Source organism: Pteropus alecto, unplaced genomic scaffold, assembly GCF_000325575.1.
Source record: "Pteropus alecto unplaced genomic scaffold, ASM32557v1 scaffold3, whole genome shotgun sequence".
Classification (NCBI taxonomy): domain Eukaryota; kingdom Metazoa; phylum Chordata; class Mammalia; order Chiroptera; family Pteropodidae; genus Pteropus; species Pteropus alecto.
In genome coordinates, this window is record NW_006442484.1 from 64,388,982 (window position 1) to 64,403,138 (window position 14,157).

Below are 14,157 nucleotides of genomic sequence, written 5' to 3' on the forward strand. Positions count from 1 at the left end.
GGAACTCTTTGGTATGACAGATTATCTCCCAATTCTTAATTTTTATTAAAAAGGAAAATAGTCAAGTAGGTTTAAGTATAGACTCGGAAGCTGCTCTGCCATGGTTTAAATTCTGGTTCTGCCACTTCTTTCTTGTGCAGCCTTGGGCAAATTATTTAATATTTCTGACCACAAAATTGTTATGAGTAAATACAGGTAATATTATTGTCATTTTTTTTCCTACCAATAGCCAGAAGACTTTGACTAAATATGTGACAAATTGCCTTACCATGGACCTGATTATGCTATATTTACAAATCTATTCTTTATAAAAAGAACATTAAATCACTCTTTTTTTTTAAAAAAAATGCTGTTATGTTGAAAGTGGAAAATTAAAATTTCTAACCAATGTACTGTTTACTTGAAACTAATAAAATAAAATTTTTTAAAAAGCAGAAAATTAAATATACAATTGGCATCCTCCATTTCAGTGGGCAACGAATTATCAGTTCAGTCATTTCTGGAATTTTCTCTGAATGCATTCAGATTCAATAAATTAAAACAAACAAGCAATCATACAAATGCAAATAATAACAGAGAAAATATCTGGTCTGTAGAATTATAATTTTATTTTTTGGTTATACTGGAAATAGGGAGTCTTCCACTTTCCCCGTATCAACACATTCCCAAGGATTCCTGTATAGTTTTAGACAAAGGGTCCTTTTTAGGTATAGTGTTCAGTATAATTGCACTGTTTCTTAAGCTAAGCCACTCTTTCACAGGAACACCTTGCAGTTAGATTTCTTTACCTGCCTGAGAAATGTCTCTTTTAACCTGTCATTGCTTTCCAGTAGTTTTAGGATGTGGACTTGCACATATGGAATCGCTCAGCATTCTTGAGCCTTCTGTTGTTCACAGTTTTGATCCACAGCAGGTTAAACTACTCTTTTGTAAGTGAAGGCCAGGATGTGAGGAGAGCCTGAATGTGAGGCAGAATCTAGCATTACAGCCAGGAGCACAGAATTTAAGGCTAGTTAATCGATAACTGGAGCATTTGGTGTTTCTGAGCAGAAATTCCTAGGGCTCAAGAAATTGTCTTCTTAAATCAATAAGAACTTGTGAAATTTGAAAACATGGTCATCTTGCTCCACATACTTTTTCATTAACTCATTAGTTTTGAACCTTACTCTTTATTGAAGGCAGTAGGAATAGAAGATAACAATGAAACTTACATCATCAACTTCATTGTGAGAACGAAGTACAACTCAACAAATAGCACACTAATATGCAATAATAATAGGATGTAAAGAAAGACTAAACTGCATGTAAAGGTGCAAAGGAGACTGATACCTTGTGCTTGCAGTTCTGTGTTTTGTCAGCAGACAGCACTCTCAGCATGTAAAAGTTTCAAGTAAAAAAAAAAAGTTTAAAAAATACTGCAACAAGTAGGAAGACATGTGATTTAAGAATCATACTCTGTAGCTTTTACTTGGATGGAAGATGATGTCACATGCTTCCTGATTAATGAATTCGAGTTACTTACCTATTACTGGTTCATTCTAAATATAGTAACTGATTTAAATCTAGACCTAATAATTAATGAGGATTGAGACTAAACAAATTTTCTGCTTTTTTGTGCAAATAAAATCATCAGTGTCTCCTCATTAAATGAAATTTGGAAAATTTAGTAGTCTTTGGGAGGCTTTCCAGTGTTCCTGTGACAGAGTGGCTTAGCTTGAGAAACAGTACAATTATACTGAACACTATACCTAAAAAGGATCCTTTGTCTAAAACTGTATAGGAATTCTTAGGAATCTGTGGATGCAAGGAAAGTGGAAGACTCCCTATTTCCAGGATAACCAAAAAATAAGTATTTTCTACTATTTGCTAATTTAGTAACCTTGGGAACATTATTTAAATTTTCTAAGACTTAGTACCCTCATGATAAAGGGATAATAATGGTGCCTACTCATTGTCATAGAGTTGGAGGATCAGCACAGCGTCTGGCACAGAGCAAGCTGTTCTTATAAATTATTATTATTGTATTATTATTATCACTATGGTATGCTTATCTAAAGCCTCACACCCCTGCCTCCCCCCACCCCATTGGAAGTAGGCAGGGATATAAGAAAGTAAATAAATAATCGAAATGTGTGGATTTCATGTGAATGTGTTTTTAAGACTATTGTTCTTTTTCTATTTTCATATTTTGAAAATTCTTAAACACACAAAAATGAACGTCCACATGGCCATCACCTAGTTTAGACATCAACATTTTTACCAATTTTTTTTTTTATTCCCAACATTATTTTTCTGGAATATTTTAAAGCAAGGAAATTATGTCCTTCCACCTATAAATACTTTAGTATGCATCTTTAACTGTAGGATTGTTTTAAAAACATAATAACCATGCAAAATTAAAAATAAATTCTTAAGGTCATCTAATACCAGATTTAAATTTCCATATTTGTCTCAGAAATCTCCTTTTATAGTGGTTACCAGGGATTAGGGGGCAGGGGAAATGGGGAAATGTTGGTCAAAGGTACATATATATAAATTCAGATATGCAGGATGAATAAATTCTGGAGTGCTAATGTATAGCATGGTGACTATAGTTAACAATACTGTATTGTATAGTTGAAATTTGCTAAGAGAATAGATCCTAATTATTCTCACACACAAAAAAGTTAACTATGTAAAGGGATAGAAATGTTAGATTGTGATAAACATTTCACAATGTATACTTTAAATATATAAAATTTTACTTATCCATTATACCTTAATAAAGCTGAGGAAGGAGGGAAGATGTCTATTTACGGTTGATTTGTTTAAATCAGGATTCAAACACACTGCACTTGTTGTGTCTCTTAAGACTATTGAATTCTCTCTCCCTCTTTTTTTTTTTGTACCATTGATTTGTTAGAGAAATCAGGTTATTTGTCCTTTCTGATTTGGCCATTTGCTTCCTTGTGGTGTTATTTAACTTCTCTGTTCTCTGTACTTTTTTATAACTTGGTTTTAGATCTAGACACTTGATTAGATTCAGATTAAATTTCTTTTTAGTCAAAAAATATATCACAGGTGGTGCTGTGCCCTTTCTGTTGTACCACATCAGGAGGCACGTAATGTTTGGATGTCCCAAATTTAGTGGAGCTAAGATTGATCGGTGGGCTCAGGTGGCGTCCACCTGAGCCTTCATTGCAAAGCTCCTTATCAATCTTTTACCTAATGATTTTAGCATAGGCTGATGATTGTTTTACTTAGATCTATTATTGCATTAAAGATTGCTTATGCAAATAATAGGGAATTTCCCCTTTCTTTGCCACAAAAAGTAACACACAAAAGCATTTTACTTTTTTCCCCCTTAACAGTATATTTTGATGATCACTGCAAGTCATATATAGATCTTTTTTTTTAAGAGCTATACTCTATTGTGTGGATGTATATGGATTATTTTTAATGTTTCTGACACAAACATCACATTATTTCTCATGTTATTATCTGTTAAATGCTTGTGATAATCTACATATTCTGGAAAGGTTATAATTAACCATAATTCCTAATAATCTGCTAAATTAAATAAAGACAGAATGTAAATTTTGGAAAAGTGCAAACCCTCAGTTAAACATTATAGTTTGAGTACACACCAATTGAGAAAGAAAAAAAGGACTCCAAAAGTGTAGGGTAGAAGAAGTTAGCCTGGAATTATCAATAACATATAATTTTACTGCTAATTAAAAAATGGCTACCATTTGTCTTGACACAGGTCCCCTGGAAACAGAGCCTCAAACAAAAGCTTATATGCTAACACTTAATTTTGAGGGGGAGGGGTCATGTGCAATCTCAGGGAAGTAGAAATGAGGGGAAAGGGGGAGTAAAGTAGAGAAAGAGAGAGAACAAATAAATGGAGCATGTTTCTGAGCTGGCTTCAGCTCCACAACAAACATTGCTGGTTTCATAATGGAAGTGCCCTCCAGGGGACCACCTGCATTTCTCTATTGTGTCACCTGGCCCTTGCAGGAAGTTACTGGGGAAGGCAGAGCCTCTGTTTGCCCATTCAGGTTGGTAACCAGATATGAGGGGGTGTCTCTTAGTCATCAGCTTCTTGTGTGGGGACTCTTTGGTCTATGACAGCAGCAGGTATCAGCAGCAGTAACCCTGCTTCAAAACAACATCGTGGGCTTCCCCCACTAAGAAGCAGACCAGGCCTCTGAGGTGGGTTGGGCCAGCCTGAAACAGAACATAGACTGGGTCTGATTCACAATTCAAAATGAAGTCATCTAAGTCTTCTGTCCTTATTCAGAAACCTTTGGTAACAAAAGTTATTTTAGACACAAAGCTAGAAAACGTCTTAAGAACTCGTTTACTACTTTTCATTGACTTCAAACAAGACCATAAATTATTTTATTTTTGGAAATTCTGAAGAATCTTTCACAATTTCCCTCTGTAGCCCATTCTAGTATCTAAACATAGCATTTAAATCTTTTAAAAAATCAGGCTATTCTATTTCATCGACTTGTGACTTAGGCCAATAAAAATGCTAATCATTGAAAAATTTTAAAAGTTATGATAATTATAGGGTGATAATAAAAAACTGTCTCAAACCCAGTCTGGGATATAACTTTTGTATGATGAAATTAGCAATCTCCTTTTAGAAAGAAATGAGCATCTGATCAAATAAAATCTAATTATGATAAATTCTAATGAAATTAAGCAATAGTCTGAGAATCTAACTTCTCTTACTCTCTGTTGATTGTCAGTCAAAAGCTATTAATAGTCTTTAACCAAATATTCTTTTTTTGTATTAATGTAAGTAGTCACTTTTTTTTTTTTTTTTTTTACTTAATATCTCTAATTTGGGTGAATCTTTGAATCGCCCTGTTCTAGGTCTCTTTTCTTGTGGCAATTTTTAAATAAAAATTCAATATGTGCTCATAATTAAGTTATCTGAAAGGTTTTTTTTAAAGCATTGTGAGTTTCAGATATCAAACCAACATGCATAAATATTATTGTGATAATAGACATGGCTTATCTATTCCCTTAATGATAATGATTTTGTGTGTGGGGGGGTTGGGAGGTGGATGTATCCTACATTCTGTCTACTCAGATTAATACCTTATAGTGGCAATAACCAACCTTAGGAGTCTATGAGAGAGAAAAAAGTTTTGTTCAAAGAATACAGACTAGCTTAAGCTAGGTAAATACTTGACATGTCACTATATTAATATAGTAAACATTTATTACATCTATGTGGAAAGAAGGAAGCAGGGGAGAGGGAAGGAGAGAGGAAAGAAGATTTTCATGCAAACTCCTCTTTCTCCACCATTGAGTAACAATTATCTGTATAGTAAGAATAACATAGGTGCTCATTAGATAGTTTTTGAATCAGTGAATGAACGACTAGCCCTCTGGGATTATTGGATACACTATTGCTTGGAGACTAAGAGACATATCTTCAGCTTTCTTCCTGTTCTGTGGTTTCTTTGCCTACTAAGAGTTGGCTAGGTTGTAAATATATTTAAAAATCTGAAAAGCAAAATGTTCTCAGATGAAAGGCAGGAAGAAAATAGTTCTCAACATGTCCACTTTAGCACCAGGGAAGCTTAATAAATATCATTTACATGGATAAGCATAAAAATGTATGTATACCAATAGAACTAACTTGTGGCTGAATTAAGAACCTTAATTGTGCCAAGTTTAATTCTATCCAATATTAGCTCTCCTGTGTTTAGTTGTGTACATATGAGTGCAGGCAGCCGCCTTTCCAATGTATGGTTTCTTGCACTGATGAGGAAAAATTGCTGAAGTCATGAGGCTGCTCCAGGCAGAACTCTCATGCGAGTCATATGAAAGCTCCAGCATCGCTGACCTCTGGCAAAAAGAGAGTGAACAAGGACAGGAGAGGCGGGGGGGAGAGGCTCAAGTGCGAGTTTTCTCCTTAAGCCTGGAAGATTATGGGTCAAGAGCTGTGTGCAAAGATTCTCCAGCCTGGATGCAGCTGCCATGGCTGTTGGGAGGGAAGCGATGCACACAGCTGTCAGAGGAGTGCGCCTGTGACGATGGAGTCTGCGATCGAGGTATCCGTATCCCAGGAGAGCATCTTTCTCTCTTGATAAACCAAGTAGTTCAGACTCCCTCTCTGTAGCAGGGTCTGAGTTTTCTGCGGTAGGTCTAAACCAATAAAAAGAAAATTCTATTAAAGTCACAGGGAATTTATGGCTGTTGTCATCGAACTTGGGGATTTGCTTGTAAACTAAGAGGGAAAAATAATCTTATGCTTTGGGCTGCATGAAACTCACTTGGCTTGTAGTTGAGAAAGGAGCTATGCTCTTGAAATCTCTGCAGTATGAAACTACAGAGCTGAGCCTCAAAAATCAAGCTGCAGTATTAGTATGCTGTGGATTCAAAATTTCAGTAATTAGCTCGTGGTTATTAGCAATGTTGTACTAGGAAATTGTTTCCTTAAAGATAAATGAAGGGGATGTGAAAAAAAGTTTGAGTTAAGCAGAGAGAAATTGGAAACCATCCATCAGAGAAATTTAGGTTAACCTGAGTGTTAAAGTCATATTTTCAAATGAAGAAAGAATGTAATGTTTCAGCAATTGATACATTTCTGGGTGTTTTTAGAAATCTAACTTTCAGGAGAGGTGCCTTTTGGGGGTGTAGGACGATTAGAAAACATTCGAAGAGTGAAAATTAGACGAATAAAAAATAGTTTATGCCAGCCGCTGAGTCTTGACTTTGCATAAATTTTATTGCTGCATTTTCTTTTTTCTTTAGCTAACAGACCTAAAAGAAGCATCATGTTCCATGACTTCATTTCACCCCAGGGGACTTCAGGCTGTCCGTGACCGGAAGTTCAAGAGTAAAAGGCCACGGAGTAACAGTGATTCTTTTCAGGAAGGGGATCTGAAGCAAGGTTTTCAGTGGGTGAGTGAGCAGCTGATGTTGATCAAGAAGAATTTAATGTGTGCTTGACTAGGGAGCTGGCCCTATTTCGAGGGTGATTGATTACTAAGCAGACCTTCCCAAGTACACTCTGGCAAATTTCTCTGGAAAAAAAAATCAACATTAAAAAAAGTGCTTTTTCTTTCCCATCTCTCACCCCTCCCCATTCCCCTTTAGCAGAGAAAGAGCCTCCCTTTTGGAGCAGCTTCATCTTACTTGAACTTGGAGAAACTGGGTGAAGGTTCTTATGCTACAGTTTACAAAGGGATTAGCAGGTGAGTGACTCATAGCTGGGAGAGACTTTAGAGATGAGGCTCCCCGCCCCCCCACCCGCCCCCATATGACATTGTAAAGCCAGATCACACATGGCAGAAGTTTAGGACCTGTGCAAGACACCAGAGTCAGTAGGGAGAGACACAATGATTTAAATAATCTTGAAAGAAAAACAAACTTCCTTACCCCAATTAAAAACAGCCCACTAAGATGTTTATTAGCTTTTCTTCTCTTTTATTTAATTCAAAGTGGACTTTCTTTACTACTGAACCCAAGAACAATGACTGCTCCTCACTTGGTTGGAAGCGTAGTTAGTTGGTAAGGTGTCTCTAAAGGGTTTTTCATGTCCCTCCCTAAAACACTATGGCAGAGGTTTGCAATGGCAGCCTTAAGTTTGCTCCTGCATTCTTCCACTTTGCCTTCATAGAAGAAACTGAAATTGGTTTCTACAAATAACGGTATATGCAAAAAATGATTAATCCTGGGTTTTCTACACTTGCAAAATACACAAAATGTCTGGAGAATAAAAATACTGCCAATCCGGAAGAAATGTGCCCATTTTGGCTAATAACAAATTTTGTTAAACATATATAAAAGATCCATGAATTCCACTGCTTTACAGTCAGGGTGGGAAAGTCGGAGTTCTGATTTCTTTATGTTATTACGATGTCAAAAAATAATGACTCAATAGTGATTAAATGATAGTTTTAAATTTTTGTTATAAATACTACAAAACCAAATATTTATCATTTATCTTAGTTCTTATGTTATTTTTCTTTGTTAAAACAAGATTTAGGAGAAATATTATTTTAGAAATAATTATGTAGAAACAGGGTTTGATACACTTCCATATACTATCTTAGGAACTGAGAATATAAAAGATTTCCTTCAAGGGACTCAGCCTAGTAATAGGATAAAAAATACATTAGAAATACTTGTCCAAGGGCACAGGGATATATGTAAAAGTATATTCAATGCAGCAAGATTTATAAAAGAAAAAGTAAAAACCTGGTCACAAAAATCCATTAATGGAAGACTGGCTAAATAATCACCATACAAAGAAAAAGTATGCAGCCATCTAAAGTATGAGATAGATTTACTAATAGAAAAAGACATCCAATATTTTAAGAGAACAAAAAAGCAAGTTATAGAACAATGTGCACCCTCTGATCTCATTCGGAAAAAAAAATGTTATGATATAAAATATTTCAAATCAATAGCCACAATACTTTTTTTTATTATTGCTGTTAAATATTAGAGACATTACCCTTAAGTTAGAAATAGAGCAAGAATGCCCATTATTATTTAATTAAAAGATTATCACTAATGTTCTAGCCAACGCAATTGAGGAGAAAGAAAGAACGAATATCATTTTTGTGGATTATAAAATTTTTTATCTAAAAAACTAAAGAGAATCATCTAAAAAACAATTAAAAATAGTACGATAGAACAATAAGGTGATCAGTTACAAAATAAAAATATATTTATCAAAAGTCGTCTCGTGTATTAACAATAACCATTTAATAGAAAATATAGTAGGGGAAGTTACTGTCATAATAGCAACAACAAAAATCATTAGCATCAATAAATGGGCAGAATTCATATAAAGATTTACTAAGGGATGTAAAAGACTTGAAGAAAGAGCAAGACAGGCATTCATTTTATTTTTAGACAGGTTTTCATTTAGTCTACTAATATTTGTTAAGCATCTGCTATGTGCCTGGCACTATTTTAGCCAATAAGGATTCATAGGAGAACAAGAGACAAAAATCCCTGCTCTTATGGAGTGTACATGCTAGCGGGGGTGAGATAAGCAATAAACAAATTAGTAAAATATTGAGTTTGTCAAAGAGTGAAAAGTGCTTTGGAAAAGAATTAAACAGGGAAGAGGGATGCGGAGTGCCAGAGTGGGGTGGTGGGTTACTCTTTTAAATAGAGCGATGAGAGGAGGTCTCACTGAGAAGAGAACACTTGAACAGAGACTCTGACAAAGGAGAAGTGTGAGCTGCATGTATGTGCAGTGGAAGAGAGCTTCAGGCAGAGGGAACAGCAAGTAAGAAATCCCAGAGGCAGAGGCAGGCCTCGCCCTGGAAGAGGAAAGTGGAAGGAGATGAGGACGGGGAGCAGTTGCAGCTGCTGGTTGTGGTGGGGCAGTTGTGTATGGTCTTGTAGACCATTCCAGGGATTGTTGTAAGGATGTTTGGATTAGAAAATCTAATCGTGCAAAGATGTCAATCATTCCCTAATTTATAGTCTTAATGTATTATAAATGTGTTAAAAAGCTACAATAATTAAAATGTTATAGTACGAGTATAAGACAGATCAAAGTTTAAAAAGTCCAGAAAGTCACAAATCCGAATATTAATAAGGTCTAATATACAGTCATGGTGACATGTCAGTCAAATCAGCAGAGACAAGAAGACAGTCCAATAAATGGAGCTGAGACAATTGTTAGCAATTTGAAAAAGGTAAATATACAATATAAATGCCTAGTAAATTAAAGAGTTAAATAAAAAAAGGAATTTAAAGACGAGATGAATAGATAAGAGAATTCTTTGTAACCTTTGGGCTGGAAAGGTCTGTCTATACATAACACTTATGTCAGAACCCACAACAGAAGATTGGAAGTGTGCGTGGTGCCCCATCTATCCAAATATGTTCTAGGGAGACCCAATTCTGACACTTTAACAGAGTTTTCACTGAAACAGTTATCGTTGTCAAATTGACACAGGGAACCCTAGAACAAAATCAAATGTGATCTTTTATTATAGATGCTTTCAGCATCTTTAAAATGTTAATGTATGCCAGGACTATCGAAGAAAGAATGAGAACATTTTGAAAGTGTAAAGCATTTCCTAAAATACTTGACCAAAAAACCTTTCTGGAAGTGTGGGGAGAATTTCACAGAGCTATGCTCGGAGTAAAACGTTGCAGAAAATACTAAACATCATAAATATTTCAAAGTTCAAAATTTCAAAGACATGGTACGGTAAACAAAAAAAGTTGGTGAGAAGTATATGTAAAACTATTTCAATAAAAAGGTAGGCAAATAAGCAAATCCCAAAAAAGCAGAAAAGACCAATATGTTTATGAAAATTCAGTTCCATAAGTAGTTAAAGAAATATAAATTAAAATGTGATCATTCCTTTTAACCTATAAATAGGTCCCCCCAAAATGAAGATAAAAGCATGCTCCAGAAAACAATCTTCACAGTTATGGGCATTTCTCAAAGAACATAGGAGCCAACTGAAAGAGCTCCCAAATGACAAAGCTGAAAAAAAAAAGAGCAACAAAATAAATAAACTATTATAGTTTGGGATTGTAACCTAAAGTATAAAATACATATCTATGAGTTTGTACTAATAAAAATAAATGGTTCAAAAATTAATAAATGGTAGAGAAGAGACAAATTTCCCATGCAGAATTCCAAATAATTTATGTAGATAACACACCCTCGAGGAAGTGGAGCGTAACTCCCCATTCCTTAAGTGTGGGCTATTCACGGTGATATTCTTCATAAGTACAGTGTGGAAGTGAGGGGAGGATAATTACAGTGAAGAAGCCTGGCAAACACTACCTCAGTTAAGTGATTAAGGCCAACTCAAAAGTCATAAATCATGATGATAGTACATACCCTTAATATGGTGTGATGAAAATGGTACTTTACCTTCTCAAAACCCATAGCCCCAGTCTAGTCATAAGAAAGACAACAGAAAAAATTCCAATGGAGAGATATCCTACAAAATTCTTCACCAGTACTCCCCAGACTTGTCAAGTTCATCAAAACCAAAGAAAGGCTGGAAAATTGTCACAGCCAAGAGGAGCCTAAAGAGACACGACAACTAAATGTAAATGTGGTATTCTGGATGGGATCCTGGCACAAATAAAAGATATTAGGTAAAAACGAAAGGAATCCTGGTAATCAAATTGCAATATATAAATATGTCAGATCAATGCATCCTACACCTTTAACTTACACAATGTTATATGTCTATATCTCAATTTTAAAAAGGCTGAGACAAGTTGATAGATTTCATAAATTTATACATTCCTACTGATATCCACTTCAGAAGAGATAAAAAGAATAGTTACTGTAAGAAAATATTTTGAAATAAAATTTAAAAAGCCATAATAAACTTATCACAAATCTTTCCCTGTTTTTTGTGTACATATCTCTGGACTTAAGCTTTTGTTATGAATGCAAAATATTCCATTGTATTTTAAAAATAATAAAAATAAAAGGTAATATACAACAGCAAATTAATTTTAAAACTTAAAAATCATCCATAATCTATCACTTTAGTACAGCAATTGCACATGTGCATTTTGTTTTCCACATCTACACAGATTAAAATTGACCCTTGAACAACATGGATCCACTTATACATGAATTTTTTTCAATAAATACTGTAAATGTATTTTCCTTATGATTTTCTTAATAACATTTTCTTTTCTCTAGCTTAATTTATTGTCAGAATACAGCATGTAATACATATGACATATAAGATATCTGTCAATCAACTGTTTCTGTTGTTGGTAAGGCTTCTATCAACAGCAGGCTACTAGTGAAGTTTTGGGGAAGTCAAAAGTTGTATGAGGATTTTTGGCTGTGCAGGGGGTTGGTGCCCCTAACACCCACCTTGTTCAAGGTCAACTATACTTAAAGTTGCAAAAATGATGTGCTTGCTGTTTTGTATCCTGTTGTTCATTTTATCACAAATCTTTCCCTGTTTTTTTGTGTACATATCTCTGGACTTAAGCTTTTGTTATGAATGCAAAATATTCCATTGTATTGATATACTACAAATTTTTAAACTGTTCCGCTAGTTTTGGACATTTAAACTATTTCTATCTGTTTCTATTATAACTAACACAGTAGAGGATATCTTTCATCCATTTGGAATTTTTTAAATTTTTATTAAATAAGTTTATTGAGAAAAATTCATTAGTATGGTACTTTTATGGCTTTTCCTATACATTATCATGTTGTATCCCCCCTAAATTTTACCAATTTTTGACGCAACCCACATAAACAACACAATTTTACCACACACACAAAAAAAACCTAGACTTCTAATAAATTGTAGGCTTTAGTTAGTAATAATGTATCAATATTGGTTCATTAATTGCAACAAATGTGCCATACTAATACAAGATGTTAACATAGGAGAAATTGGTTGTGAGGTACATAGGAACTCTGTACTATGATCTCAATTTTTCTGTAAATCTAAAACTGTGCTAAAAAATGAAATCAAAAAGTAAAAACGAAAACAACTCTGCCCAGGGCTGGTAATGGAGCACTGGAATCGCCACCTTCATGACTAGCTAGGGGTGTGACCACTCTGTGGCACAGTTTAGAAATATGCATTGAAAACAATAAAAACATGCACAGTATGCTCTTTGGTTTAGCAACTGTACTTCTACCCTTAGAAAATTATAGGGGCTATGTGGAAGGACTGATCTACAAATACGATCATCACTGTATTTTTATAATAGTCAAAAGTTAGAAAACATTTTAAAAGCATTTGGAATTGGCTAAATACATTGCAGTATATTTGTGTAATAAAATATTTTGTCATCATTAAATGTCACATAATACAAGGATGAATAAGAGAAAAAGTTAGATGGAGGGAAAACAGGTTACTAATAAATGGTATAATATGACGTGAATCTCACTGTACTAAAATAATAGATTAATGTTTGCATTAAAATCTTCTCTGTTCTCTGTCACTTACATTAGCGAATGAAACAATGAATAAGTGGGGAGTAGGAGGAGATGAAGAGAGATAACTGTGGGACTGGGCCCGGCTGTAGCACCTAGAAGGCCACAAAATTTGGCTTTTATTCAACGTGAAATGTGGAGATAGTGGTGTGTTTTAAGCAGCGAAGTGACTTGTTTTGACTTTCACTTAAAAAGATGTCCCAGGCTACTCTGTAAAGAGGAGACAGTAGGGGTACAAATGTACAAGCAGGGAGACCGTTAGGAGGTCACCACGATAATTCAGCTGAAAAATAAAGATGGCTCAAGTAAGTGTGCAAAGGGAAATGAAAGGAATAACATATATCAAAATATTATGAGGATGGATTTGGTTGGTTTGGGGAGAATTCTCTGCTTTTCTGTATTCTCCAAATTTGTAATAATGAACAGATATCATTTTGGTAAAGAAAAAAGTTATGTGTATATATATACACACATACATACATACGCCAAAACTTTGATGGCTCAAGTAAGTGTGCAAAGGGAAATGAAAGGAATAACATATATCAAAATATTATGAGGATGGATTTGGTTGGTTTGGGGAGAATTCTCTGCTTTTCTGTATTCTCCAAATTTGTAATAATGAACAGATATCATTTTGGTAAAGAAAAAAGTTATGTGTATATATATACACACATACATACATACGCCAAAACTTTTGTCGCTGAAATATATTTTGAGGAAAAATTGCTTTTGTCAAGCTATCCTTAGTATAAATTGCTGCTCTGAATTATCTGAAAGTGTGCACTTTCCCCCCATTCTTCCAGGATAAACAGACAACTTGTGGCTTTAAAAGTCATCAGCATGAATGAAGAAGAGGGAGTCCCCTTTACAGCTATCCGGGAAGGTAGGAACAGTAAAATGGACCCAACAAATCTGTTTTAAGTCTTTGATTTGAAAAAAAAAAAAAAAATACATTGAGTCTATATATTTGGCATCTAGCTTTTGATATTCCTAGAAGAAATATTATAATTGTAATTTCATTCTTCATACCAGTCTTTCAGGTTCATTTACATTATCATTTTATTATTTATTCTTGAAGAAATTAAGACTCAAAACTATTATATTAGTTGACCAAGACTATGAACTCAATGACTGTTTACTAAGTACCTTCTGTGTGAGTCTATATATTTGGCATCTAGCTTTTGATATTCCTAGAAGAAATATTATAATTGTAATTTCATTCTTCATACCAGTCT

General features: G+C 34.4%; 1 protein-coding gene across 3 annotated transcripts in view; it reads left to right on the plus strand.

Annotated features, from left to right (window-relative positions):
• The first annotated feature begins 5,753 nt into the window (after positions 1 to 5,753).
• Positions 5,754 to 14,157, plus strand: part of CDK15 (cyclin dependent kinase 15) — a 78,991-nt gene continuing 70,587 nt past the window's right edge. For 2 of the 3 annotated variants that reach the window (XM_006921358.1, XM_006921359.1), the window contains exons 1-4: positions 5,934 to 6,056; positions 6,760 to 6,909; positions 7,108 to 7,202; positions 13,726 to 13,805. In XM_006921358.1, coding sequence (XP_006921420.1) covers positions 5,934 to 6,056; positions 6,760 to 6,909; positions 7,108 to 7,202; positions 13,726 to 13,805 — 448 coding nt within the window. Of the gene's footprint in view, positions 5,817 to 5,933; positions 6,057 to 6,759; positions 6,910 to 7,107; positions 7,203 to 13,725; positions 13,806 to 14,157 lie in introns of those variants that run through there. The other variant, XM_006921360.1, reaches the window with a different exon arrangement.